Source organism: Falco cherrug, chromosome 10, assembly GCF_023634085.1.
Source record: "Falco cherrug isolate bFalChe1 chromosome 10, bFalChe1.pri, whole genome shotgun sequence".
Lineage (NCBI taxonomy): Eukaryota > Metazoa > Chordata > Aves > Falconiformes > Falconidae > Falco > Falco cherrug.
The window spans coordinates 13208525-13232255 of record NC_073706.1 but is presented as its reverse complement, the minus strand read 5'-3'; the positions used below and the strand labels follow the sequence as shown (position 1 = coordinate 13232255).

General features: G+C 54.8%; 2 protein-coding genes across 5 annotated transcripts in view; one reads left to right on the top strand and one right to left on the bottom strand.

Annotated features, from left to right (window-relative positions):
* Positions 1-15013, top strand: part of LAMA5 (laminin subunit alpha 5) — a 93561-nt gene extending 78548 nt beyond the window's left edge. For both annotated transcript variants that reach the window (XM_055723116.1, XM_055723115.1), the window contains exons 48-80: positions 181-324; positions 407-558; positions 652-762; positions 1783-1894; positions 2455-2628; positions 3548-3744; positions 3838-3954; positions 4032-4186; positions 4416-4557; positions 4861-4963; positions 5048-5161; positions 5281-5460; positions 5855-5997; positions 6241-6426; positions 6713-6849; positions 7310-7463; positions 7603-7736; positions 7861-8023; positions 8514-8645; positions 8838-8989; positions 9378-9510; positions 9795-9935; positions 10159-10289; positions 10370-10537; positions 10633-10765; positions 10899-11056; positions 11178-11364; positions 11617-11769; positions 11882-12041; positions 12149-12279; positions 12374-12464; positions 13343-13462; positions 13597-15013. In XM_055723116.1, coding sequence (XP_055579091.1) covers positions 181-324; positions 407-558; positions 652-762; positions 1783-1894; positions 2455-2628; positions 3548-3744; positions 3838-3954; positions 4032-4186; positions 4416-4557; positions 4861-4963; positions 5048-5161; positions 5281-5460; positions 5855-5997; positions 6241-6426; positions 6713-6849; positions 7310-7463; positions 7603-7736; positions 7861-8023; positions 8514-8645; positions 8838-8989; positions 9378-9510; positions 9795-9935; positions 10159-10289; positions 10370-10537; positions 10633-10765; positions 10899-11056; positions 11178-11364; positions 11617-11769; positions 11882-12041; positions 12149-12279; positions 12374-12464; positions 13343-13462; positions 13597-13751 — 4763 coding nt within the window. In that variant the 3' untranslated portion in view covers positions 13752-15013. The remainder of the gene's footprint in view (positions 1-180; positions 325-406; positions 559-651; positions 763-1782; positions 1895-2454; positions 2629-3547; positions 3745-3837; positions 3955-4031; positions 4187-4415; positions 4558-4860; positions 4964-5047; positions 5162-5280; positions 5461-5854; positions 5998-6240; positions 6427-6712; positions 6850-7309; positions 7464-7602; positions 7737-7860; positions 8024-8513; positions 8646-8837; positions 8990-9377; positions 9511-9794; positions 9936-10158; positions 10290-10369; positions 10538-10632; positions 10766-10898; positions 11057-11177; positions 11365-11616; positions 11770-11881; positions 12042-12148; positions 12280-12373; positions 12465-13342; positions 13463-13596) is intronic.
* Positions 15014-15464: 451 nt separating this feature from the next.
* ADRM1 (ADRM1 26S proteasome ubiquitin receptor) lies at positions 15465-23557 on the bottom strand. Of its 3 annotated transcripts, none has more exons than XM_055723123.1 (10): positions 23537-23557; positions 21667-21877; positions 21291-21407; positions 21088-21211; positions 20577-20663; positions 18328-18409; positions 17880-18109; positions 17421-17578; positions 16380-16482; positions 15465-15690 (listed from the first exon to the last, which is right to left on the bottom strand). In XM_055723123.1, the coding sequence occupies exons 2-10, from the start codon at positions 21874-21876 to the stop codon at positions 15584-15586; spliced, it is 1218 nt and encodes a 405-aa protein (XP_055579098.1). In that variant the 5' UTR covers position 21877; positions 23537-23557; the 3' UTR covers positions 15465-15583. The 3 variants fall into 3 exon arrangements, with proteins under 3 accessions (XP_055579098.1, XP_055579095.1, XP_055579097.1); XM_055723120.1 differs by lacking the exon at positions 23537-23557 and adding an exon at positions 22606-22664 and having other exon boundaries at positions 21667-21880; XM_055723122.1 differs by lacking the exon at positions 23537-23557 and adding an exon at positions 22600-22658.
* Positions 23558-23731: the final 174 nt, after the last annotated feature.

The following is a 23731-nucleotide window of genomic DNA, read 5'->3' as shown; positions in this document are numbered from 1 at the left end:
TGGCTGCTGTCTGAGGTCCTGTGCGTGTTGCTAAGTTGCACAGGGAAACCCCAAGCAGTGGCATGTAGATAAGCAGAGGTTTTATTCCACAGCTGGAATAAAACCACTCCTTCCCCTCCCTCTGGGTGGTAACAGCACAAAATAAGGCCACGGGCATTTCTCTGTTATTAAACTTGGCAGAGTGTGAGTGCAGAGGGGGCTCCTGCGACCCACGCACTGGCGAGTGCACTTGCTCCCACGGGCTGACAGGGAAGCAGTGCGACATCTGCGTGCACGAGTATGAGATCCCCGTGGCAAACGGCCCAGACAGCATGAGGTGTGAAGGTCTGTATCCTGTGGTCCTGGGGCAAGAGGTGAGGGAAGCCCCAGGAAAGGGCCTGTGCTGACCGCTCTGTTCCCCTGGCAGTGTGCGACAGCTGTGTCCTGCTTCTGCTGGAGGATCTGCAGAGCATCGAGATGTCCTTCCCCTCCATTCGCAGCCAGCTGGTCAACCTGAACGCCAGCTCCATTGCCTGGGCTCGCCTCCATGGTCTCAACAGCACTATGGCCACTATCGCTGTACGTGGAAGGTTTCACATAACTTTCTGCCCATGTTTCCTGGCCCTTTGACCTGATTTTGTCTCTTGTGGTTGGTGGGGTTTTTTTTTTCAGAACCAGCTTCGTGAGTACCAGAGAGCCATGAACAAGGTCAGGCAAAGGGCTGATGAGCTGGAGGATGAGAACGTGGACCTCACACAGGACCTGAACGCGCTGCAGCACAAAGTAGGAAATTTCTCCATCTTCCTTTGCTAGAGCATGAGTCCATCCTTTTACCTAGAATGAGGGCTTTGAAGGCTGTGAGGACCCTAGTTCGGGTAGGATGGATCTGCTGCCCAGCCAGCACTAAGCTTGGGTGTCAGGGTCTCTTATTTAGATGCCCAAACTGGATTACCTGTGTTCCTTGAAGGGCTGTTAAACATCTTGTGATATTGATGGTTGTTTCTTGATTTATTATTTGCTTTTGGGGTAGCTCCAACTTTAACCAGTAAAAATGAATTTGTTAAAAATTCATTTATAGAAGGAGCATACAAGGAAGGAACATAAACATCTAGGTCTATCCTGGAGTTATCCATGCTGTAGTAGGGAGAGCCTGTGCCCCGTGAGCAAATGAGTCAACCCTTTTTATTGTAATGATCCTTGGAGGCCTCAGTACAGTAACAGCTTTTACAGGATGCAACCTATATACAGTCTAAAGACATCAGTTGTGTCTTCAGATAAACTGAGCAAGATTTGATTTATAAACTGCCTGCTCCTAATCTAAGGGAGAGGGAAAAGTCTCTACTTGATGACGTACGTCCCCAGACAGTTGCACAAACTGCCTCTGTGTATATGTACATCTACACATGTCTGCTCTCTGAATGGCCACACTGCAGCCCTCCATCTCTTCTTGCGTCCTGGTCAGGACCCAGGTGGGCCTAGCTCCAGGCTATGGGGCTTTTTGTGTGATAGGATTGCAGGACCGTGCTGTCCTCTGTGGTCTTAGGACAGTTTCAGGATCCAGAGCCTGTTGCATCAGAGCTGCCTTTATTGCTTGTGCTTCTCTGAAGGCGCTAAGTAAGACCATCCCTGAACGCATTGTAGGTGAGCAGCACAGGGCAGGCTGTTGGAGGAGACATGGTTCAATGGCCTCAGAAGCTGCACATTCCCAAGCCTTAATGTGCCTTTTGGGAACATCTTTCCTGGTGAGAAATTACATAAACAGTAATCTTGTACTTCAGCGAAGCCAGTGTTTTTTTGTTGCAGATGACAATGACTCACAGAGAAGCAAACCGTATTGAGCAGCAAGTGAGAGAGACTTACCAGAGAGGAGATCAGCTCCTGCTAAATATCCGAAGTATTCAGAAGGGTATTGCAGGTAGGTGAAGAAGGGTCTCTGCTTTGTGGTTTTTTTCCTGCTGGGAATGCCATGCTCTTGCTTTCAAACAGCACCAAGTATTGCATCACTTAGAAAAAGCCACAGGGAAAACAAGGGAAATACAAATTAAATTAAAATCCCTGCACAATTCTGGCTTTTATTTTGACTAGTGTTATTGTGAGTCTTAGCTGTTTGGTTAAACACAATCTTTGGAAAAAGCACATTGAACTTGCACAAATGTTATTAAAATGCATAAAACGGGGGCAGACTACACTTACAGCTTCAAGAGACATTTAGCAAATAGGGAGTGACTGGATCTAGGAGTGGAGGTAAAGCCACAAAATGATGCTTGGGCTATGTACCATGAGTTACTGGCAGCAGCCGAGGAGGCAGAAACTTGGGGCAATACATCTGAGTGATCTCAGGCAATTTGGATGCCTGAGTACTCCATGAAAGGTGGCTGCAGTTTGTTGACTGTGATGTAAGAGAGGAAAGATCTCTGGGGATTATGAAGGACCTGGGTTGGTCAATGCTAACAGGGGATCTGGATTTTTCTGCAGACTTGGTGCGGCAGATGGCCAGATTTGGGGTAGCAAATGCCACCACCACCACCACCACTGAGGAGTTTCGGCAGAAGATGGCTGAGGTGGAAAGAATGTTGCGGGAGATGAAGGAGCGCAGTCTGGGCAGCCAGGCAGAGCTGGCAAGGCACGAGCATGAGGAGGCTCAGAAGTGTGAGTCTGGCTCAGTGGCATGGGATAGGGCTGGGTCTAACCCAGATCCTGCTGGGTCTAACCATTCCTGATAGCTTGGCTTGGAGCTCATGTGGATGCTACGCATCATGGACACGTTTGGAGAATGCTGTTAATAAACAGACACACTCACAAGTTTTACAGTAGTTTCAGAGTCCCCCGTGACACTCCAGTGGGGTCATTTGTGGTTCCTTTTCCCTTAAGGAAAATTTTAGAGCAGTTAGTACTAACTGGGTAGTTCTGTTCAATGAACAAAGATTATAACACTTAGAAACACTTAGAATACATCACACCATTATTATGTGATGTATTCACACCACATGTGGATGTGAGTAAGTCACCCCATGTTTCTTCATACTCGCTGTCCCCTAGGGAAGGGGTTCAGAGTAACAACCAGCAGCCCACTACCCACGGTAGCTCTGCTGTCCTGAGGGCATCCTTTGCAGGAGCGAGGGGAGAGAGCACCACTGCATAACCAGGCACGCTGGCACTGCAGGAAGCAAGCCCTTCTGATTAGCAAAACATAACTCAGCAGCTTAAAGCTGGAATTTTCAACTGTTTCTTGCTAGAGATAAGTAATTTTTCACAGTAGGAATAATCAAGCACTGGAACAGGCTTCAGGTGAGGTTTCTCCATCATCCGGAGCATTTCAGGCATGGCTGGATGTCTTTCTGAAAGAGATCCCATCGCTCTCACCAGCACTGGGGGTTTGGAGAAAACCTTGGATGAGATCCTGTGCTATCCAGGCTGAAAGAGGGAGGGAGGGACGGAAGAAGTTCACTTCTGGCCTTGATACCTGCCAAGTGACACCAGAACCAGGCTTTTCCACAGCCAAGCACAGCAAGAGCTCTTTGACACAGGAGGATGAATTAGCAACGGTTCTCGTCTCCTCCATCCTCAGTGCTGCATCAGGTGAAGAGTGAGCTGCATGCCCACTGGGAGTCCAACCAGGACCTGGTGAACAGCATCCGGGACCGGCTGGCTCAGCACAGCTCCCAGCTGATGGATCTCCGCGATGCCCTCAACGAGGCTGTGAACAAAACCAGGCAGACAGAGGACTTGAACAGCCTGAACCGAAACAACCTGGAGGAGAGTCAGGTAGACCTTTGCTGGGTGGTCCTGTACTGCTGTGCAGCGAGGGGCAGCCTGCCCCAGCCCTGCTGGTGCCTAACCCCGTGTCTGTCTGTCTAGCAAAAGAGTCGTGAACTCCAAAAGCAGCATGCCCTGGTGCAGGAGACCCTGAGGATGGCCAAGGATTCCCTGGCTCAGGTCTCCGACTTTCTACAGAAGATGGAGAGTGCGAAGGAAGTGAGTGACAGAGGTGCTTTGGCCTGGGCAGAGCACGAGGGGGTGGCAGCCCTCAGGAGTGACGTGTGTCCTTGCAGGCATATGAGAAGCTGGCGGCCCTGCTGGATGGGGCGAAGCTGCCCCTGACTGAGCGAGTCAAGAAGTTCTCCCCAGCCAGCAGCAAGATCCCCATCGTGGAGCAGGCGGAGGAGCACGCCCGGCTCCTGGATGAGCTCGCAAGGAACCTGTCCAGGTGAGGCACTGGTCCTGACACTCAGTAGTCAGGCCATCTCCTACAGAGCTGGGGATGGGAAACTGCAGCCCCACACCATGGGAGGGGAACAGCGGGGTGCTATCTCCAAAGTTTTATCCTGGAGAACATGTTGTGATGAGGAGCCCAAAGACATTTGTCTGTGGAGGCATGGGCAACAGCCTAGCCTGAGTGGTCTCTGCAGACTTGATGGCTTCATCTTCCAACACAGCATTATCCAGGGCACAAACCAGGATGGCTTCATCCAGCGGGCAATCGATGCCTCCAATGCCTACGCCAGCATCATTGAAGCTGTGAAAAAAGCCGAGCGAGCAGCCCATGACGCTGATGAGGCAGCCGGCGAGGCTTTGATGGTACGTGCTGTGGGGAGCCCTGTGAGGATGAGCAAAAGCCAGACTCCCTCGACAGTCCTCCAGCTTTTCACACCCACACGTAGGCCTCTGCTGCCCCTTCCCTCTGACACGAGCACTTTGCTCTGTGCCAGAGAGCAGAGCTGCTGCCACAGCTTGGGCTGGAAGCTGGGCATTTGGGTCTCTCCATCATGCCCCAGCAGCACACCTCACTGTAGTTGTCTGAACAAGCATTTCTGTGTGTGGTCAGGCCCAGACATTTGAATTTCTTTTCAGACTCCCAGGCAACACATGTTTGTTTTACAGAGCGTCATATCAGAAAATCTTGGGGCCATCTCCAAAGAGCTGAAGAGGAACAGCAGCAACCTGGAGGAGGCTGTGAGGAGAGAGCAGAGAAAACTCAACGAGGGTGAGGGATGCTCCATGGAGGGTGTGATGTCCTTCAGGCTGGACTGAGATCCAACACACAACATACACATTTCTTTAATTGTAGTTGTTAAAGGCACTCTGCAGATGGCAAAGGACAAGCTAGCTGACCTCCGTGTGAAGAAGGAGCAGCTCCTGAGCCAGCTCCAGTCTGTGCAGAACATGCTGGGCAGGGACCAAGGTTTGTTCTGTGGTAGCTAGACTGGTTCTTTCTGCTCCCTTCCTCATGCCCAGGCTCTAACCCAAGGGTGCTCCCTCCCTGCTCCTGTCATCCCAAAGATTTTTCTCCTTTCTTTCCAGAGGACACAAAAGAGATGATTCAGAATGCCAAAGCAGCAGCTGCAGAGGCCAATGAAACAGCTGCAAGAGTGGAAGATACCCTGAGCTCTATGAAGAAGAATTTGGATGAGTGGAAAGAGCAGTACGGAGACCTTCGAAATGAAGACCTGAACCAGGCAGTCCAGGATGCCAGGAAATCTGGTGTGTGCTGAGCCTGCTGGGCTGCCAGGGCTGTCTGGCACGAGCCAGTGCATGGACAAATGACCCCAGAGAGCTCTGTGCTTTTGGAAGCTGTGCTTTGCAGCTTCAGGTCAAGAGTAGAGGGAGGTAGCAGCCAATAGTGGGTACTCTAAGTCTTGGCCCTTTATTTTTTTTTCCTCTCCCTGCAGCATCTATATCACCTGTACCTTTACTGCAGGATACTGCATTCACTAGAGCGTTTTCACAAGCCCCCATCAAGGCTGCTAGATTTAGGGGATTATTCTGTGACTGTGCTCCCAGCTGCTGCTTTGACTTGCATGTCTCAAAACTGCCTGAGCTTCACATCTCCCTTCGTCACCAACCTTCAAAAACCCTGTCTCCTCTCCAACCCCAGTGTCCAGCCTGGAAAGCACCATCCCGCTGCTCCTGGGGAAGCTGAGCAGCCTGGAGAACAGGAGGAATAAAAATGCCACCGTGTCAGAGAACATTGTGCGGATCCGACAGCTCATCATGCAGGCGAGGAACGCTGCCAGCAAGGTAGTCTCGTGGGAGGGTGAGGGCTGTGCACAGGGTGCTGGGGGCCTGGGGTGAATTTGGGCTTAGCTGAGAGCAGCATGAGAATGGGAGGGGTATCTGGAAGAACTCTGGGGCCACCAGGCAGGGTCCCTTTCTCATTGGAAGCTTCCAGAAAATGCTTTGATGTGGTAGAGCTGGCAGGGATGAGACAGGCAGCAACAGTGGTGGTTTCAGTGCCGTGGGGCTGGATTTCTCTCCCTCCAGGTGAAAGTCCCCATGAAGTTCAACGGCAGCTCAGGTGTGCAGGTCCGGATGCCCAGCAACCTGCAGGATTTGGCAGCCTATACATCCCTCAAATTCTACATCCAAAACCCTGAGCCCAGGAGCCGGCAGCGACGGCAGGATGGGGCAGAGGAGGGGCGGTTCGTGTTGTACCTGGGCAGCCGAGAGGTGAGACGGGGCCATGCAGGCAGGACAAGGGCAGTGGGAGACTATGTTGGTAGCATCAATGTTGGGGGATCGCGCCTGGTTGTCTTCCCCTTGCCCTGTCCCTGAGTGTCTTTGTGGGAACACGAACAGGCCCTGGATGCAGCTGTCAGCCTGGCCGGAGGTGGATGGGGTGTGGAACGGAGGATGTTTGGCCAGCGCAGCCTTTGGGAGCATCAGGGAGAGCATCACTTGGTGCTCCCGCCTGTCTCAAATGCCAGCATGTGACACTGTCTCTCCCTGCGTTCAGGCCGTGGGAGACTACCTGGGCATCGTGCTCAAGGACCGCAAAGTGCAGTGGGTCTACAAACTGGGCGATGAGGAGCCAGCCTCCCTAACCGTTGACGAGGATATTGGAGAGCAGTTTGCCACCATCAGCATCAACAGGTAGGAGACCGATGGGACACATCCTGAGGAAGTTCAGCAGGAGACTGCCCCTACAGTGGATGTGGGTAGTGCTGTGCCCAAGCCTAGACAGGCCACGGGCTTGCAGAAGTGCTGTGGACTCCATCTCCAGTCATCCTTGAATGATCAACATTTGAGGTATCCTTGAGATACCTCAAAAATAATAGCAGGGAGATAGTGTCTTACCAGGTCATGGAAGGTCTAAGAGTGTCTGCAGGAGAGGAAAGGTGAAGCTCATCCTGGAGGGTCCATTCAGCCTTGTGGCAGTGCTGATGACATGAGTGCTGACTCCTTTCAGTGCACTGCTGCTGTGGGGCTCCTCTGTTGGGAGATGCACCCCTTTTTGGTAGAGCTGTGTGGGGAGGCCCTTTGCTCAAGGAGGGCAGAGTTTGCTTCTCTTTGGAAGGTCTCCCCTTGTCTTGACCATCCCTCCTTGCTGCAGGATCCTGCAGTACGGGCACATGTCAGTGATCGTGGAGAGGCAGACGGTGCACGAGACCAAGGGAGACAGTGTGGCCAAGGGGGAGCAGGGGCTGCTCAACCTTGACCCGCGCAACGTGGTCTTCTACGTGGGTGGCTACCCCTCCAGCTTCACGGTGAGACAGGCAGCAGGGAGGGAGGCGCGGTTTTTAGGGGGTATCAGTGATACCTTTGGAGAATCTTGGGGGGGGGAACCCTTGAATTTATGGGGAAGCCAGGATCAAACTTGCAGTAAGTGTCTGGTTTCATTCCCAGCCTCCTCCCACTTTGCGCTATCCCAACTACCGCGGGTGCCTGGAGCTGGACACGCTGAATGAGGAGGTGGTGAGCCTGTACAACTTCCAACGCACCTTCCAGCTGGATACCACCACTGAGAAGCCTTGTGCAAGGTAGGGCACCGCACCCAGGCCAGGGGCAGCTCTGATCCATGGCACTTACCCTGACCCTCAGCAGCCCCAGAGCATGGCGGTTGGCTTTGGAGTGATGCCTTGGGCCTCTTCTTGTGTGGCTCAGGTCCAAGTCCACAGGAGACCCCTGGCTGACGGATGGCTCCTACTTTGATGGCACTGGCTATGCAGAGATCAAGTTTGAGAGCCAGTTTGGCATGACCAAGCGCTTCGAGCAGGAGATCCGAGTGGTCTCCTACAACGGCATCCTCTTCTTCCTGGAGAACCAGGCAGGTGCTTGCTCCCCTGGGGAGCCTTCACCCCTCAGCTGGTGGCCTGGGGTAATCCCAGCCCCACTTGCAGGCATTCCCAGTTCAGGACACTGGGGAGAAGGGGGCTTTGGATCTGGCAGAGCTGCTTTGAGCAGTATTTCTGCACTATTGTTGAAAGCCGCAGGAGGGCTGGAGCTGGACCTCACAGCAGTCACTTGTCTGGTGCTGGAGGGCCTCCCCTGAACTTGGAGAGCACCCACGCACAGACCCGCCGAGCTGGGCCAGGGTTCACTGGCCAAGGAGCATTTTCAGCTGGCCGTGCTATCTCTGTGCCCCAGCTGAGCGCTGCTGTTTGTAGATAAATCCCCAATAATTGTGGCAGCAGCATGTGGGGCCACTGGCAGTAGGACCTGCTTCCACCCGTACGAAAGGGCATGTTGGGCTCAGTGCCCCAGCTGCATGCTGGACACCAGGACATGGGGCTGAGCGTCCATCCTGCCTCCCCCAGGGGCAGTTCCTGTGTCTGGCCATCCGGGATGGGAAGCTGGTGCTTTACTATGACTTCAGCACGGGCCTGGAGATGGCAAAACCCAGCAGCAACACCTCCTCCCTCACCATCAGCAGCACCACGAACAAAGCGGTAAGGGGGAACAGCCACCTGCCCAGCTCCCTTGGAGGGCTCCTCATCCAGAGGGTACTGGGGGCACCTGAGCCCTTGTTTTTGGAGGGGGAGAGCTTCAAGAAGTTGACTAGAGCTGTGAACCTCGTGCTGCCCTCTGTGATGGACCTAATTGCTCCAGGCTGGCAGATCATTTTTCTCCTCTGTCTCCAGATCCAGATTTTCCTCCTCAAAATGAACAACAAGAAGCGCATCCTGGTGCGGCTGGAGCGCCTCACGATCTTCATGGTGGAGCAGGAGAACTCCCTGGAGAACGCCGTCTCCTACTACCTGGGTGGTGTGCCCCCAGCTGTGCTTCCCCCCAGGTGGGTCCAGCCCCTGGTGAGGTGGGACAGTCCACATCTTCCCCTCCAGTGTCCCTGGTGGTGGCCCTGGCCCTTTCTCAGCACATCCAAGGCTGCTGGGGCCTGTCTGAAGCTCTGGGGGAAGATGTCCTCTTCCTGCCCATCACCATGAGTTTTTGAGGATGGGACATTTCCATCTCTGGTGAGGGATGAGGTGCCAGTGGGTGTCACTGAGTCATCCTTTGCTGTGCTGGGTGCTCTGGAGCAGCCTTGTGCCTGGGGCACCGGACATACCTGTGGCCATCGTGGGTCCTTCCCAGGCACTCTGGAAGGGCTGTAGGGCCAGATCCTGCCCAGTGCTGGATCCTGCCTGAGGCTGTCCTCATAACACTGCTTATTTCTCCTGCAGCTTGAAAGCACTCTTCCCCACGGGTGGGCCCATCCGGGGCTGCATGAAGGGCTTGAAGGCTCTTGGCAAATACGTCGATCTGAAGCGTATGAGCACTGTTGGCGTGAGCTATGGGTGCACCTCGGACCTCCTGGTAAGCACAAAGCCCTGGCAGCCTGGCCAGCATGCTGGAGAAAGGGTCTGGGAGGGAAATGGAGCACAGGCCCCCCAGGACAGACCCAATCTCCTCTTGTTCACACGAAAACAAACATAAAACCCCAGGTCTTCAGTGCGGAGGGGTCATGGTGAGGTGCTCTGCGTAGTTAGCCATAGCACCAGCCAGGCCCAGTGAGGACCTCAGGCACCTTGGTCATCCTCCCAGCACCCCTGCAACGCCAGGGCCAGGCTTTCACCTCGCTTGCGTGGTGTCCTTCACAGGTGGCTCGCTCTGTCAGCATCCACGGCCATGGCTACCTGACCCTGGCCCTGAAGGATGTGCCAGGGCTGCGGGACTTCTACAGCGGCTTCAGCTTCCAGACGAGCCAGCGCGAGGGGCTGCTCTACCAGCACGCCACCCAGGTGGGCACCCGCAGGCCCCCTGGGTATCCCAGCAGCGGGCAGGAACGTTGGCTCCTGCTCTAGGGGTGGTGCTGCTGCCCCTTGGGAAAGGCGGGGATTTTGGTGGGGCCAGGGGGTGAATCCGCAGGGAGATCTGCGCCCTGAGCTCCTGAAGGGCAGTGGGGAAACGGGCCCTTCCTTGGGGTTCAGCTGCTGAGCAGCAATGGGGTGGTGCTTTCTGCAGGAGGGGATGTGCCAGGTGTCCCTCCAGAGGGGCCAGTTGGCCTTGAACCTGCTGGAAACCAAAGTCACCACTGAAAATGCCTATGCGGATGGCAGGACCCACTACGTGGCCTTCTACAGCGACGCCCACAGGTACGTGTCCTGACAGTGTGTGGGGGTGGGGTGCCCACAGCCACAGGGACCTGCTCAGCCCGTGCTGCTCATCCCCGCAGGCTCCGGCTGTACGTGGACGACGAGCTGCAGGACGCTGCGGCAGGCACTGGGCCCAGCCGGCGGCAGCGACGGCAGGATGGGCGACAGCTCTTCCAGCTCGGGGGTTCGCCGGAGCCAGGTGCACTCAGCAGCCTCACTGGCTGCATTGGGAACGTCTTCGTCAAGCGGTGAGCATCTCCACGCCCCTTCCAGAGAGCGGGGCTCAGCCCCTTCCCGCCTCCCAGCTGGCTCAGTGACCAGGACCTCTTCTCCCTGCATGTAGGATGTCAGAGCCACAGATGGTGGTGGACCTGCAGCAGAATGTGGAGAGCATCAACGTCACCATGAGCTGTCCCTGGGGGGAGCAGCCACAGCAGCTCAGAGTCACTGCGAAGAAGGACAGGCAGAAACCCAAGGTAGCAGCTGCTGCCCAAACTCCTCACATCCTCCTCCTCCGGTGCCCACCACTGCCCCCTCACTGAGCACCTCTGCCCCCTGCCACCCACAGGGGTGCTCCCCACACTCCATTCCCTGGTGCATCTTGTGCAGGTGCTGGGCAAGCCTGCCTCAAAGGACCGCCGCCACGATCGGGATGGGCTCTGCCAGCTGCACCCACAGCCCCGCGCAGCCAGGGGCACCTTCCGCTTCGGCGGCACCCCGAGCAGTCGCTGGGAGTTTGAGGACATCCCACCCTCATTTGGGCAGAGGTGAGGCTCACCCCGTGCCCACCCCACACAAGCTTGTCCGCGGGGACCATCGCTTGGAGAGCAGGTGTTCCCTTGCAGTTGCAGGAGAGCAGGGTGCTCCCGTCGCCCCCTGTCCCTGCAGGTCCCATTTCTCCCTGGAGGTGAAGCTGAACTCCTCCAGCGGGGTGCTCTTCTACGTGGCTGGTGAGCGGGGCACCTTCATGGCTCTCTTTGTCTCCAACGGGCGCTTTGTCTTCTTGGTGGACGTCGGTGGGCACCGGCTGCGCATCCGCAGCAAAGACAAGTACCGTGACTGGCGGTGGCACACAGTGAGTGGGGTCTCGGCAGGACCTGTCCCCTGAGCCACATCGCTCCCCCCTCCCCGGGCCAGTGCCCCTGCAGGGGTTAGCTGGGTGCAGCCCTGCTCAGGGCATCGCTTCCTGATCGCACAGGGGACAGCAAAACCACAGCCAGGGCTGGCTGAACCTCCGAGCTGAGGTCTCCCTTCCCTGCGCATAGCCCTGGGGCTCCTCCTGACCCAGGAAGCCCCCAGCCCTGGCACTGACCTTTGGTCCTTGCAGGTCTTCTTCAGCAGAGACCAGAGCCGAGCCCAGCTGGTCATTGATGGGCTGCGAGCCCAGGATGCTGCAGTGGCCACCACAGGACTCTTTGTGGCCCGGACCCCCTTGTATGTTGGGGGGGTCCTGGCTGGAAAAGCCAAGGCCCACATCCCGGTAAGGGTTTGGTGGTGCCGTGGCATTGCCCTGTCTCTGCCAGTTCCCAGCCACCATGCTGCGCCTGCCAGTTTTTGGCCCTTCTGTGCTCACTCCCGTGGCCTCTCTACAGGCTGCGTCAGCCTCCAGCTTCGACGGCTGCCTGAGGAACCCACAGCTGGACGGGAGGCCTCTGGGTCCCCCCTCCCGCACCTTCGGGGTGACGCCGTGCTACGAGGGCGTGCTGGAGAGTGGGGTCTTCTTCGCTGCGGAGGGCGGGTCCATCACACTAGGTACCCCACAGCAGCCTGGGCTGGCTCCCACAGCCCTGCGACTGGGAGGGACGCATTGACCGGGAAGTCCCTTGTCCTCCTCCTCCCCAGCGGTGTTTCTCTTCCAGCTGATGCAGTGGTGACCAAGCAGGACTTGGAGGTGACACTGGAGGTCCGTCCCCACAGCGCCTCTGGCCTCATCTTCCACATCGGCACAAGGAGAAGCCTCTACCTGCTGCTGTACATGGAGGAGACAAAGGTAGCGGGAGGGTGGCTTCCCCACAGGCTGCAGATGCAGTGGCCGTCTCCTGCTCATCCTGCTCAGCTCTTAACGGGTTTGTCTCACACACCAGGTCACTGCGAGAGCGAATGCTGGGTCTGATGAGTTCTCTGCATCGGTGACGTGCCCATCTCTCTGCGACGGGCAGTGGCACACCATTGTAGGTGAGGTGACAGCCAGCACTTGGCTCTGGGATGCTGCTCCACTCCTGCTGCTGAGCCTACAGCTGGGGGAAGCTCGGGGCCCTTCCTTGGGGATTTAAACACCAACTCCCACCTGTGTGCAATTAATTTGAGAGATCGTAGCTTCCGTTAAGTCATTTCCTAATTAATGGGTCCTTGACTAATCTTCTTAGTGCTGTCAGATCTGGTGGGCAGGAGGAACGGGGTGTTTCCCAGGTCACAGAGCAGCTGGCGAGGCCAGGGATGTCCCACAGCACTGGCTCCATCCAGGACTGTCACGTCCTGCTGAAAGTGAAACCCCAGCTTGCTCCGGTGCAGTGTGTCCAGAGGGCTCAAAGCCCACCGCTGGGACAAGGAGTTGCAGGATTCACACCTGGTACAGGCGAAACTCAGCCTTTAACGTAGCTGCCATTGAGCAAGTGCTGAAGTTTTGCATCAAGCCCTTTCTGGGGGTGGGGGTCACAGCTCCGGCCCCCATCTCAGCACAGCTCTATCCTAAGCCCTCATCTTACTCGGCCCAGCACTGGTGCTGGGTGCTCCTGGTGCGTTTTCGCCATTTTCAGGACCTCCTCCCAGCCACGGCCAGAGCTGGTCTGAGCTCATCCCCTCCCTGCCGCGCGTGTGCTGTCCCACGCCGCTGGCAGAGGGCAGCCCTTCGCTAGAGCTGTTGGTGTTGCTTGGGTGGCTGTTGGGATTTTGGGAGCCACTGTCCAGCCTCTGGGCATTTCCAAAGATCCAGGCCAGGTCCTCTGACCCTCCTGGTAGTTTTGCTGTGCTCCAACACTGCTCTGGGCCAGAGGGTGGAGGTGGACTTGCTCTCTGTGTAAGGAAGCGGCACTGACTGTTGTTTTCTTTCAAAGTTACCAAACGGAAAAACAAAATCCAGGTTGATGTGGACACAGAAGGCAACTACACCGTGGGACCCAGCCAGCCTTCTGCACCCAGTGCCAGAGCGACCTTCTACATGGGAGGGCTGCCGGGTGAGTTGGGAAAGACGCTCCAGAACTGAATACCCCAAAGCCAAGAGAGATACTATTCCCGCTGCACGTAAGAGGTACTTACTCACCCTGTTAATAGCCAGGCTAACGTTTGCTTTTACTTGTTCCTTCTGCAGAGACAGACAAGGCCAGCACAGCGTCACCATCACCTCCCCTCCCTCATTACGTGGGCTGTATAAGGAACCTGGTGATTAACCGGCACCACGTGGACCTGCCACGAGCCGGGACTGTCAGGGGCTCCGTTGGCCTTAAGGGCTGCCCCGTGCAGTAAGTGCACCCGTACAGCCTGACCGACACAACACCGCGCTGCTCCTGCGCCCCAGGCGTCACCTACTCCATAGCATTAACCGTGGTCAGACATACTTGATCTCCAGTGACAGCAGGCACAAGCCTGGGGCCAAAACCAGAGAGGGGCCACGAATCCAAGGGGAAGGAGGGCAGGGGAGGCAGGTGGGGAGAAGGGGCCACTTCGAGGACATCTTTCACAAACATGAACCAAAAAATTGGAGCAGGATGTGGAGACAGGTCTGGGTCTGCATCCTTCCCCAGTGGTCAGGCATCTGCAACAGGACGCGCGCTGCCACGTCGCTCGTGGTAAGAGCAAGTGTCCTCTACAGAGCGTGCGCTGAAGCACACGGCAGCCGTGCATCACGTCCTAAATCCTGTTCCCTTTACCCCACACTTACAATGCACATATTTAGTTCACGGAACACTTGAGGCTATTAATAAGTCACAGACTGTCTTCTGCTAAAGGCTGTAGACAGTTTTATGATAAATGCAATTAGGACAAACTGGATTAATTCCGTCACTTTTGTGTTTTTATAAGCAAGGACGCATCTAACCTCCCCCCAAGGGCAGTCTCAGGTCACTTGCCACTGCTACGCTAAGAGCTTTGCAAGGGGGAGCTTGGACAAAATTCTGTTCACAGAATTAGCAGCATCTTATCAGATTAATTTATAAGAATAATAGTAAGAAAAACAAAAGGAACAAACTAGACTGGGAGAACTGCTGAGGGAAAGCAGAAAGACACAAATGCCGCTCTTGACTCTCTGCGGTTGCATTCAGTGCTAGTATATAAACCCGACAAAAGTGCTGTTGTGTGAAGCAAGAAACTTGCTTGAAAGGGAAGAAACAAGGAAAGGTTACCTCCGAGTCCGGCGGGCAAGCCCGCTGCTGCCTTCTGCTCAGCCTCACTCCCGCCTGTCGTAGCGCAGTCTTCACTTGAAACAAGCTTTTTCTCCCAGGACACCTAGTTCACTCGTGCACTTACACGTCATATATATATTTGTGTGTGTATATATAAATATATCTCTAGCCACTTGGGGACAAAATCTTGCTTCTGAAATGGACTTGTAACTTATATCATGATATTGTGGTTTTTTTATGAGGGGTAAATATTGTAAAATGGGTTTTTAACATGTCCATCTTAAGTGTAATTATGACCTGTTTTTAAGTTGTAGTATTAAAGATGGTCTTTGTAAATCACTGGTACATACTTTGGAGTTGAATAAAGTTTTACGTTACTCTCTTTCACTTTACTGGTGAAGAGCAAGTATGAGGCCGATGGAAGAGGAGTAATCACCACCTCGGGAAGTGGCACAACAGGGACCTTACAGTTGTATTTGCCACAAGCAGCTCCCTCCTTACGCCAGCGGTAAGTGCTCTGGTGTTCCCGAAGGTGACCCTCCTCGTGTTCAAAGGCCAGTCCTGCAGCCAGGACAGGATGGCCTGTGCAGAGGCACGCGTGGGACGGCGCTGGTGAGCTGGCAGCCCTGCGGATCACAACCTGGCGGGCCCAAGGCTGGACGGCAGGCAGCAGCGGCCGTGAGGTGCTCATTACTCATAAAAGCGTTGAGCCCCACAACTCTATCACAGGAAATCAGAAGAATTAGATAGCAAAAACATCAAAACCAAACAGTAAGCAACTCCACTGAAAAAAATAGCAAGTACTGCTTATGTTAAACAGACTTGAGAATGAACAGTGTGGCAGATAAAGAAAATTCCTTTATTTGTAGATTTATATAAGCATAATATGAAGTTAGTAATCCTACTGCAGTTGCTTAAGTTAGTATCTAGGAGTATCTGTAAGGAAGAGCAAATAACTTAATCTAAACTCATATCTTCCTCTTCATCTTTCTTGTCCTTAGAGTCTCCTTCCTTTTGGTCTGACTTGACACTGTTCTGCATTGCTTTGGCAAACGCTTCTACATCTAGAAGTTAAACACATCGGTTATTTAACTTTGCACTTTCGGGGGGGAGTCCGCTGTCTGTACCAGGTTAAGCTTCATTACACAGGAAGTAAACGTTTGCTTTAGTACGACTCAATTAGCAGGGAAGAAAATTGCAACACATATTCGGCTCGCTCTGACAGCGCCAGCATTTATGCACTTTTAACTGTGCAGAGGCAGCCTAAGACCAGGATTACTTCAGTAACTGAACGGGTCCTGAAAGCTCCTTAGAGAAAACGGGTACCTCCTCCCACCAGTGCTACGGGCCCCAGCTGTGTTCACTTAAAGATGACTCATTGAAGACTCCCACAAAAAAGGCATTCCTGAACAAGGCAACTACACCACCTCCAGAGCCTTCTGCAAAAGGGTTTTTCCTTTATCAAGAAAACTATGCCAAGGCTGCTCAGCACATCTCTTTGCAGAGCCCCGACTTCTCCAAACACATCTGACACACTGTGTCTGCCAGGGGACACCAGAGCCCTCGCCTTTCATTGCAGGAACAGTGCGAGGGTCATCATTACATTCCACGTTCAGTGGCTGTGTGCAGTGCAAAAAAAACCCCCAAACCACACCAAAAACAAACAACACCCGCCTTCCCCCCCAAAACCAAAACCCGAACAACCAAACCCAAACAACCATTTCATCCTGTTCCCAACAGCACCAATACTCACCTCCTTTATTTGCTGCATCTACTGCCTCTGCGGGTAAGCCAAACTGGCTCATTAGTGGGCCAAGCTGTCCTGAAGCTAAGGCAGCACTGAACATGCTCAATGCCTGTGAATTGGAGTCAACAGCATCAAGAAAAGGTTTGCATCGTGTTCCTCCAGCATCAGGTGGCTACTGCGCAATAACCGCGGGAGGAGAGCGGGCCTGGAGGCAGCCGCTCCCCTCTGTTAACCCCGGCACTATGGGCAGGGTTCAAAACGCCGCTGCAGCACAGGCCCCGCGCAGATTCCGCCATCAGGAACAACGCCTGCTCTTGGCCAGCCAGATGCCAGGAAGCACGAGCTGGTAAGCCCTGCTAGACCGAGCAACGCCCCAAACCACAGCCACATAACCTCCAGTCGGTTTAGCGCACGGAAAAATTCCATCTTCACCTAGATGCAGACACTCTATCAAATTGCCAACTAAAACCAGCCCTCATTTCCAAGTCTTGCCTACACAGAAGAGCTGCTATAGTTGAAACTAAAAATAGTCCTCTCAGCCACCGAAATTTTGCAAATGGGCGAGTTTCCATCAATCAGTCTAATAGCTCAAACGGGCCTGTAATACATCAGCTTTTATCACATGCAGACAGGCCTGGAATTAAGCACTAGTGTTTCAAGAGGAACAAGGGCTGCAGTGCTGTAATCACAAGCATCTCTTCCCATCAGTCGCTTGAAATGCCCTTCAAGGCAACTGCTGCCAAGCCACTCATTGACAGGGAATAATGAGTCTTCTACTACTCCTGCCATTTGCCAGAGAGTGTTTATAATAAAGAGAAAGATAAAGCCCAATTCCAAGGGAAATAAATAAAAATTCTGATCTGGTGCTGGGTGACTGCAGGAAGAAACAGTGTTCCATTAAACCATCTCCCTCCTCCCTTCCACTTCTACTGACAACCTCCTACTCGGAATGGTGTCAGGAACCTGAAAAAGCACGGCAAGGCCGATGGCGACGCACGGGGGAGAAGGGGAGGAGAACGGTACTTCCCGTGACAGTTAGGCATCTACCTGCTGAAACTGAGGAGACGTCAGGGTATTCTGAATCTCTTCTGCAGTCTGCGGCAGAGATTCCCCCGAGGGAAGGTAAGGCATCAACCGTTCTTGAACTTCAGCATTGGCCAGGATGGGAGCCATTATCTCAGGAGTCAGAACAGTTGCCAGGTCAACTAGGAAGAAAATAAAGGGCTGGCTGTTAGACCATGCGCAAAACCTCATGTTTTTCTCATGTAAGCCAAACGATCTAGTCAGAAGAGTAGGGAAATGGAGTTAGCGCACTGCTCACATCCTTTTTCCCTCTGTTTTGGGAGTGAGAATAAGACTCTTGAAGCAGTCAAGCACAACACTCAATTGAAAACACGAACAAAAAAATTTAAGAGATGTTTCAAACCGATCTGGAGCACGATAGGACAGTAAAACAGCTCCAAAGGACTCCTGGATCCACCAGCTGTCTGGTCAGAACACTGTTACCTTGCTGTCCTCCTGCTCCAGATGGCACATTCATAGTAGCTAAAATGTTCTGAAGGTCACTCAGTTGAATGGGCTGGGTTGGGCTTGTGGCTGAGCTGGTTCCATTACCCGAACTTGGTACGGGGCTCGGACTGGTCACAGACGCAGCCGCAGGAACGGATGGGGCAGGCGTTACACGTGTAGAAGAAGTCGTGGAAGATGGTGTCACAGCAGCTGATTGGCTGCGAGAGCTGGAGAAGACAATTAGTATAATTAACTCCCTCCAAAACCGTATTTTGAAATGCTTCTTTTCAAGCCCTTACAATACGAAGGGCTCCTACCTCGTTTCAGAGAGGTCGTAAGCAGTCTTAATTCCCCTCACATTTCCTGCCCAGTAGGCCACAGCTCCTCCCACAGAAGCACAACTTTACGTTACAAAACTACCACCACTGAGGAGCAGGCAGCCTACCTTGACGATGAACTGCTGGTCGGGGGTCCCCCACTTCCAAGCAGACTGGCCAGCCCAGGACCCGTCAGTGCCCCCAGCCCACCTTCCGTAAACATAAAAGAAGAACAGGTTTAGAAATTTATTTCTTCAGTTTTTTTTGCACCTCTCTGCTCCAGAGAGGGCACTCTTGTACCTGAAAGGTTCTGAAAGACCCCAGACCAACCCCCCCACCCCTTTCTGTAAATTAACAGCTCTTGCATCCCTATTAGAAAACTGCCTTAGAGACCTGCACATTTTAGAAATTACTCAATTTCTAGATGTTCACAAGGATAAAATTACTTCAGCTTGTGCCGTACATACACAATCACTGTAACACAGCCCTCTCTCATCTACTGGTTCCCAAAATTCCAACTTTTCTCTAAAATAAAGCCAAGGCCCTCAGCAGATCACAGAGACAGTCTTCAAGTCACCACCACCACCACCTCCCTCATATACCCAGGGTTTTGCAGCTTCAAACCTAACGCAGAGACAACCTCACGCACAAAGTGCTGCTAGTAGAGCAGCGATCAGGAAACCAACACTTGGCCTTTGAGCCAACTGCCACGTGCAAAAGAAATCAGAATCAGCCTCCCTCATCCACACATCCCAACTATCAGGGACTTACTGCAGCATCAAGAACATCAGCTAAAAAAAGCTGGGGCAAGGCTTGGCTTCTAGGTCCACCGGAGCTGTCGGTGACTCAAACTGCTCCTCTACAATTCCTGTGAGCTGCATCAGCCAAACGCTCCATTTACCACACACACTTCACATCCATCGGTTTCTTGTACCGCATCTGATTAGATACACAACCCTACACAAGCATCTGCGTTCATCACCCACCTTTTGGGAACTATCTGCAAGCAGAGGACAGAATGACAGCGCTCTATTAGCTAACACGTGATTACCTGAAGCTGCAGAGGTCAGAGTGAGCACCAGCCACCAACTCCCTCCTTTATATAGGACCTGCTCCTATAGACCTATGCCCTTAACACTTCCATTCACTAATGACAGAGCTTCCCACAGCAGCAGAACAGCTGGGTGAAGCTAACTGGACTGTACCACGCACTACTCAACTCGGTTTGTCCTTGCTAGGAAAGTTTACCAGGAGCACGAAAGCTCCAGTGTTGCAGGAGCTCCACACTAAAGGCAGAGTCCTGAGAGAGATGCAAACCAGATGCAAAGGAACAAGACACTGCTGAGGGAAGAGATCCACACAGATTCACCACAACCACCGTTTGCAGAGGCAAGCAGATGGTTTTCTCGCGTTATAGTAGCGAGTTTCATGTCAAGCTGCCGTAGCTAGATGTAAAGGCAAAGAAAGAAGAGCTGCTGAGACAGTGTGCTGAGAAGAAGAGGAAGACAGTCTCAGGAATTATGTGAAGCTTCAAGAAGGAAGATCTTTTCCAAACGCACCTTAAAAAGCCAGAATCTTCCAACACTAACATGAGATTTGTATCTGAAGCTGAAAAGACACGAGCTAGATCCACAAGAAAGGACTTTGGAGCTCAAGCACAGAACCTTAGCCGCTGCCACCTGCCAGTGCTCCTGTACCTACTTCCACTCGAGGGTCTGACCTCTCAGAAAATGCTCTAATGGGCTTGGAGTATGGGTATCATTAAGAACAGACCACAGCAGAGACTCCAACATGCCTCTCATCCCCTTCAGAAAAACAGCGTGGCGATTCAAGCTCTCCCCAGCGTCGCCCAGGAGAGAAAACCCTAACCTGAGCCTTACTCCTCTGACCAGAGAGTGCCGTGGGGTGGGTACGCTCCAACCTTCCTCCTGAACTCTGCTTTGCACACAAATATTCACTGGATCAGAGACAACACAAGCAACTCCACAACCTGGTAACCGGGACATTCACCAGGAACAAAACCCTGGGTTTCAGTCCCTGCTTCAGTGAATATTTAGGAGGAAGAGAACGGGTAGAACAGGGGGGGTGGGGGGTGGGGGCAGAAAAAAAAAAGTAGAAGATTCAGTGGAGCAAGGAAGGAGCAGAACCAACGTTCCTTGCAGATCAAGCCCTAAGACGAGTGCCGTGTAGAATTTGGTACCCTTCATTTCCTGCATCCTTTTTTTGCCCCTTAGCTCATCTCTGAGGTAGGGCCTTGCTTTTTCACGTGAAAGCAGCGCTATTTAAATCAATAGCACTACTTGAAAATATTGTCAGGTAAGACTTAACCTGGCAGGAGAAAATACCATTTTGGCATAAAGATATTAAAGCATTTTACCAAGTCCTCCTAAGCCCGTTGGTCCGATCAGCTGCATGAGCTGGTTATGGCTCATGTTTCCAAGAAGGCTTTGCAAGCCACCCTCACCTAAAAACAAAAACATTCTGAAACACAACATATTCACATAGGTTTTTTCACAGCACTCCGGCTCAAACAGCAGGAGATTAATTGGCATCACATTCTGTATGGAAAAAACAGTTTCAAGTGTTTACTGATTCATGATGCTCATAAAAGATAAATGCAACTTGGCTTCATAAGGAGGTAAGACTCCAGAGAATCTACTGGAAACAAAGAGAGATTTCTTCTGGCAGTCTTAACTTTCAGCCTGCACCTATTGTAACAGCACAGTTTATTTTGCTCAAGCACGTTTACACTTCTGGTATTAACACTGTCCCCAGCTCACCCTCCACAGCCATCAGGAATTTCTTCCTAGGGAACTATTAAGTGCTTATTCTAAAAATATTTTTTTAAAAAAAGCCTCTCACGTGAAGGAGCAGAGAATGGACTGTACCTCCTAATGCCGAGAGCTCGTGGCCTCCACTTGCATTTCCACCTAAAGCACCAGGCATTGGTGGATTGTTGAGATACTCATTCACTTTACGGCAGTGTTCTTCATCCTTATCAGTCTTCGGCTCCTGCAAGAAAATTACTCTTGGTACAAGTCAAACTGGAAATATTTTGTTCCAAGACCCTTTTTATTGACTTCCCACAAACCTGCATCCAGAAGAAGAGTCGTTTTGATCCTGCCTTGAACTTCAATACATACACACGGCCGGTAGTGCACTGAGGTACCCTCTTGAATTCACAGTCATCGGGAAAAATAATCAAATCCTGGAAAATGTGGCAGCGGGAACAGATGTTTGAGAAAATACATGAATATTCCTTTTAGCCTCCCAAAGACCTCTGCCCTCCTCCCCAAACCTTCTTCCGTTTGCTCCTCATAGCAGAGAGAATATGGAAGTGCAGGGCTGTCAGGCCACAGCAGCATTCTCATGCTGATTTGTCTGGGAGAAGCTCTTTCAGCAGTGCCAGCGGAACACGACAGACCGCGACTTAACACCTCAGCACTGAAACACAAAACCATACTCACGTCCTCGACGTTGCCCGAAGTCCTGTCCTTCCAGCAGAAGTGAATGAGGGAATCGTCAGTCTGCTGGATGTAAACGAGGCCTTTTCTCTTGTCTGGGGTGACAGTGCTGCCCTTCAGGGACATCTTCCCTGCTCGAAATTCCACCAGGTATTTGCTCGAAGAGCCACGGGAGCCTGGCACCAGGCTTGGAAATAACGCACCTGAGGACATCCTGGGAAGGGAGCGAGCAGCCGCGATGAGAAACTGTCCCCGGTTCTCTCTCCTCAGCACCAAATACCGGCCTCCCTGGGGCGGCTCGGCACAGGGCACAGCCTCAGCGCCCGACAGTTCCGGGGCGCTCCAGAGGAGCCAGCGCGGGGGCCGGGGGAAGCCGGGTCGCCCCGCAGACCCCCCGGCGACGCGGGACCCCTGCCGAGGTACCCGAGCACGGGAGCGCCGCCCCCCCCCGGCTCGCAGGCGCAGGGGCGCTCCCTGCGCGCAGCCCCGCCGCCGCGCTGACCGTCGGGCTCCCGCCACGGCACGGAGGACGGGCTGCCCGGTACCGGCCCGGGGGACCCCCGCAGCCCGGCGGCTACCGCACCCGGCCTCACGCACGGCGGCGGCCCGCCCGGCCCGGCCTGCGTGACTCGGCACTTGTCGCGGAGCTCCCGCTGCCGCCTAACCCCCCGCGCCGGCCGGCCCCGCTCCCCGCCGCCAGCGGCCGCCGGGCGGCCCGGCCCGACCCCTGACGCAAGGCCGGCACAGGGCTACCGGGCAGGCCCCAGCGCGGCCCCGGCCGCCCCCCGCCCGCCATCCCCCGCCGGGCCCCTTCCCAGGCCGCCGCGCCGTCCCCCGCGGCAGAGGCGCCGCCGCCCCGCGCCGGGCCAGCCCCAGCGAGCGCGCCGCCAGCGACACACGGCCCGCGGGGTACAGCCGGGCCCGCGCCCCCGGTACCTGCCGCCGCCGCCGCCCGCAGGCCCTGCGCCGCTCCGCGCTTCCTGCTCCGCGCGCCGGAACCCCGCCCGCCGCGGGGCGGGGCAGGGCGGCCCGCGCGCCCCCGCGGCCCTGCGCGATTGGCCGGCGCGGCCGTCAGTCAGGGGCGGCGGCCCGCGACGCGCTGCTGTGTCACGGCGGCGGAAGATGGCGGCGGCGCGGCCCCGCCCGGCGGAGCCTGGGGCCCAGCTCGCCCCCGGGGTGACGCTCCCCGGCCGTTACGGCCTTACAGCGAGGCAGCTGCACAGGCCCGGGCTGCCGGCGGCGGCGGGCAGCGGTGTTAGGAGCGGCACAGAAAGCGGTGCGTGCGGCCGAGGCAGCCCGGGAGCCCAGGAGCCGGTTCGTTCCCGGGGGGTGGCGCCGAGCCGCTCGCCCGCTGCTCAGGGAAGAGTGTTGCTTTTGTTGTTTTTTTTTTTAAACATTTTTCGGCAAAGCATTCACCGAGGAATTACTGATAATTATTAAACAGGAATAAACACTGCTAGTTAGTTGTGGTTGCCCTGAGGAGCGTAGGCTGCGGGCTTCCCGTCCTCGGTAACCCGGGCACCGCGAACGATCCATAAACGCCTCGAGAAGCTGCTCCCCGCTGCCGGGCGGCGCTGCCTGCGGGACACGCGCAGACGCTGCACAGCGCCGGCCGCTGCCCGCCCCAAGCAGGGGAGACCCCCCCCCCCCCCCCCGCCGCCAGCCCAGCGCCGGGCCACGGAGGCCCCACGGCGCCCGCCCCGCTCCCCCCCCCCGGCCCGTTCCCATCCCGGCCCCGCTCCCCCCCCCCCCCCCGGCCCGTTCCCATCCCGGCCCCGCTCCCGCCCGGTTCCCCATCCCGGCCCCGCTCCCCATCCCGGCCACACGCGTTCCCGGCCCCGCTCCCGCCCCACCGCCCGCAGACCCGCCGTACCGCAGGGCACCGGGCTGCCGCCGAACAGAGGCCCCCAGGGCTGGGGAAAGGCTTCCAGGGCCCCGAGGCGTTCAGAGCTGGGACGTCACAATCATCCTCATCTTCATCCAAGGAGCTCACGGTGCAGGCAGGACCCGGCTGAGGCACGCCAGAGGCACCTGCAGCCCCCCCAGCCCTACCAGACAGCTGCCCTGG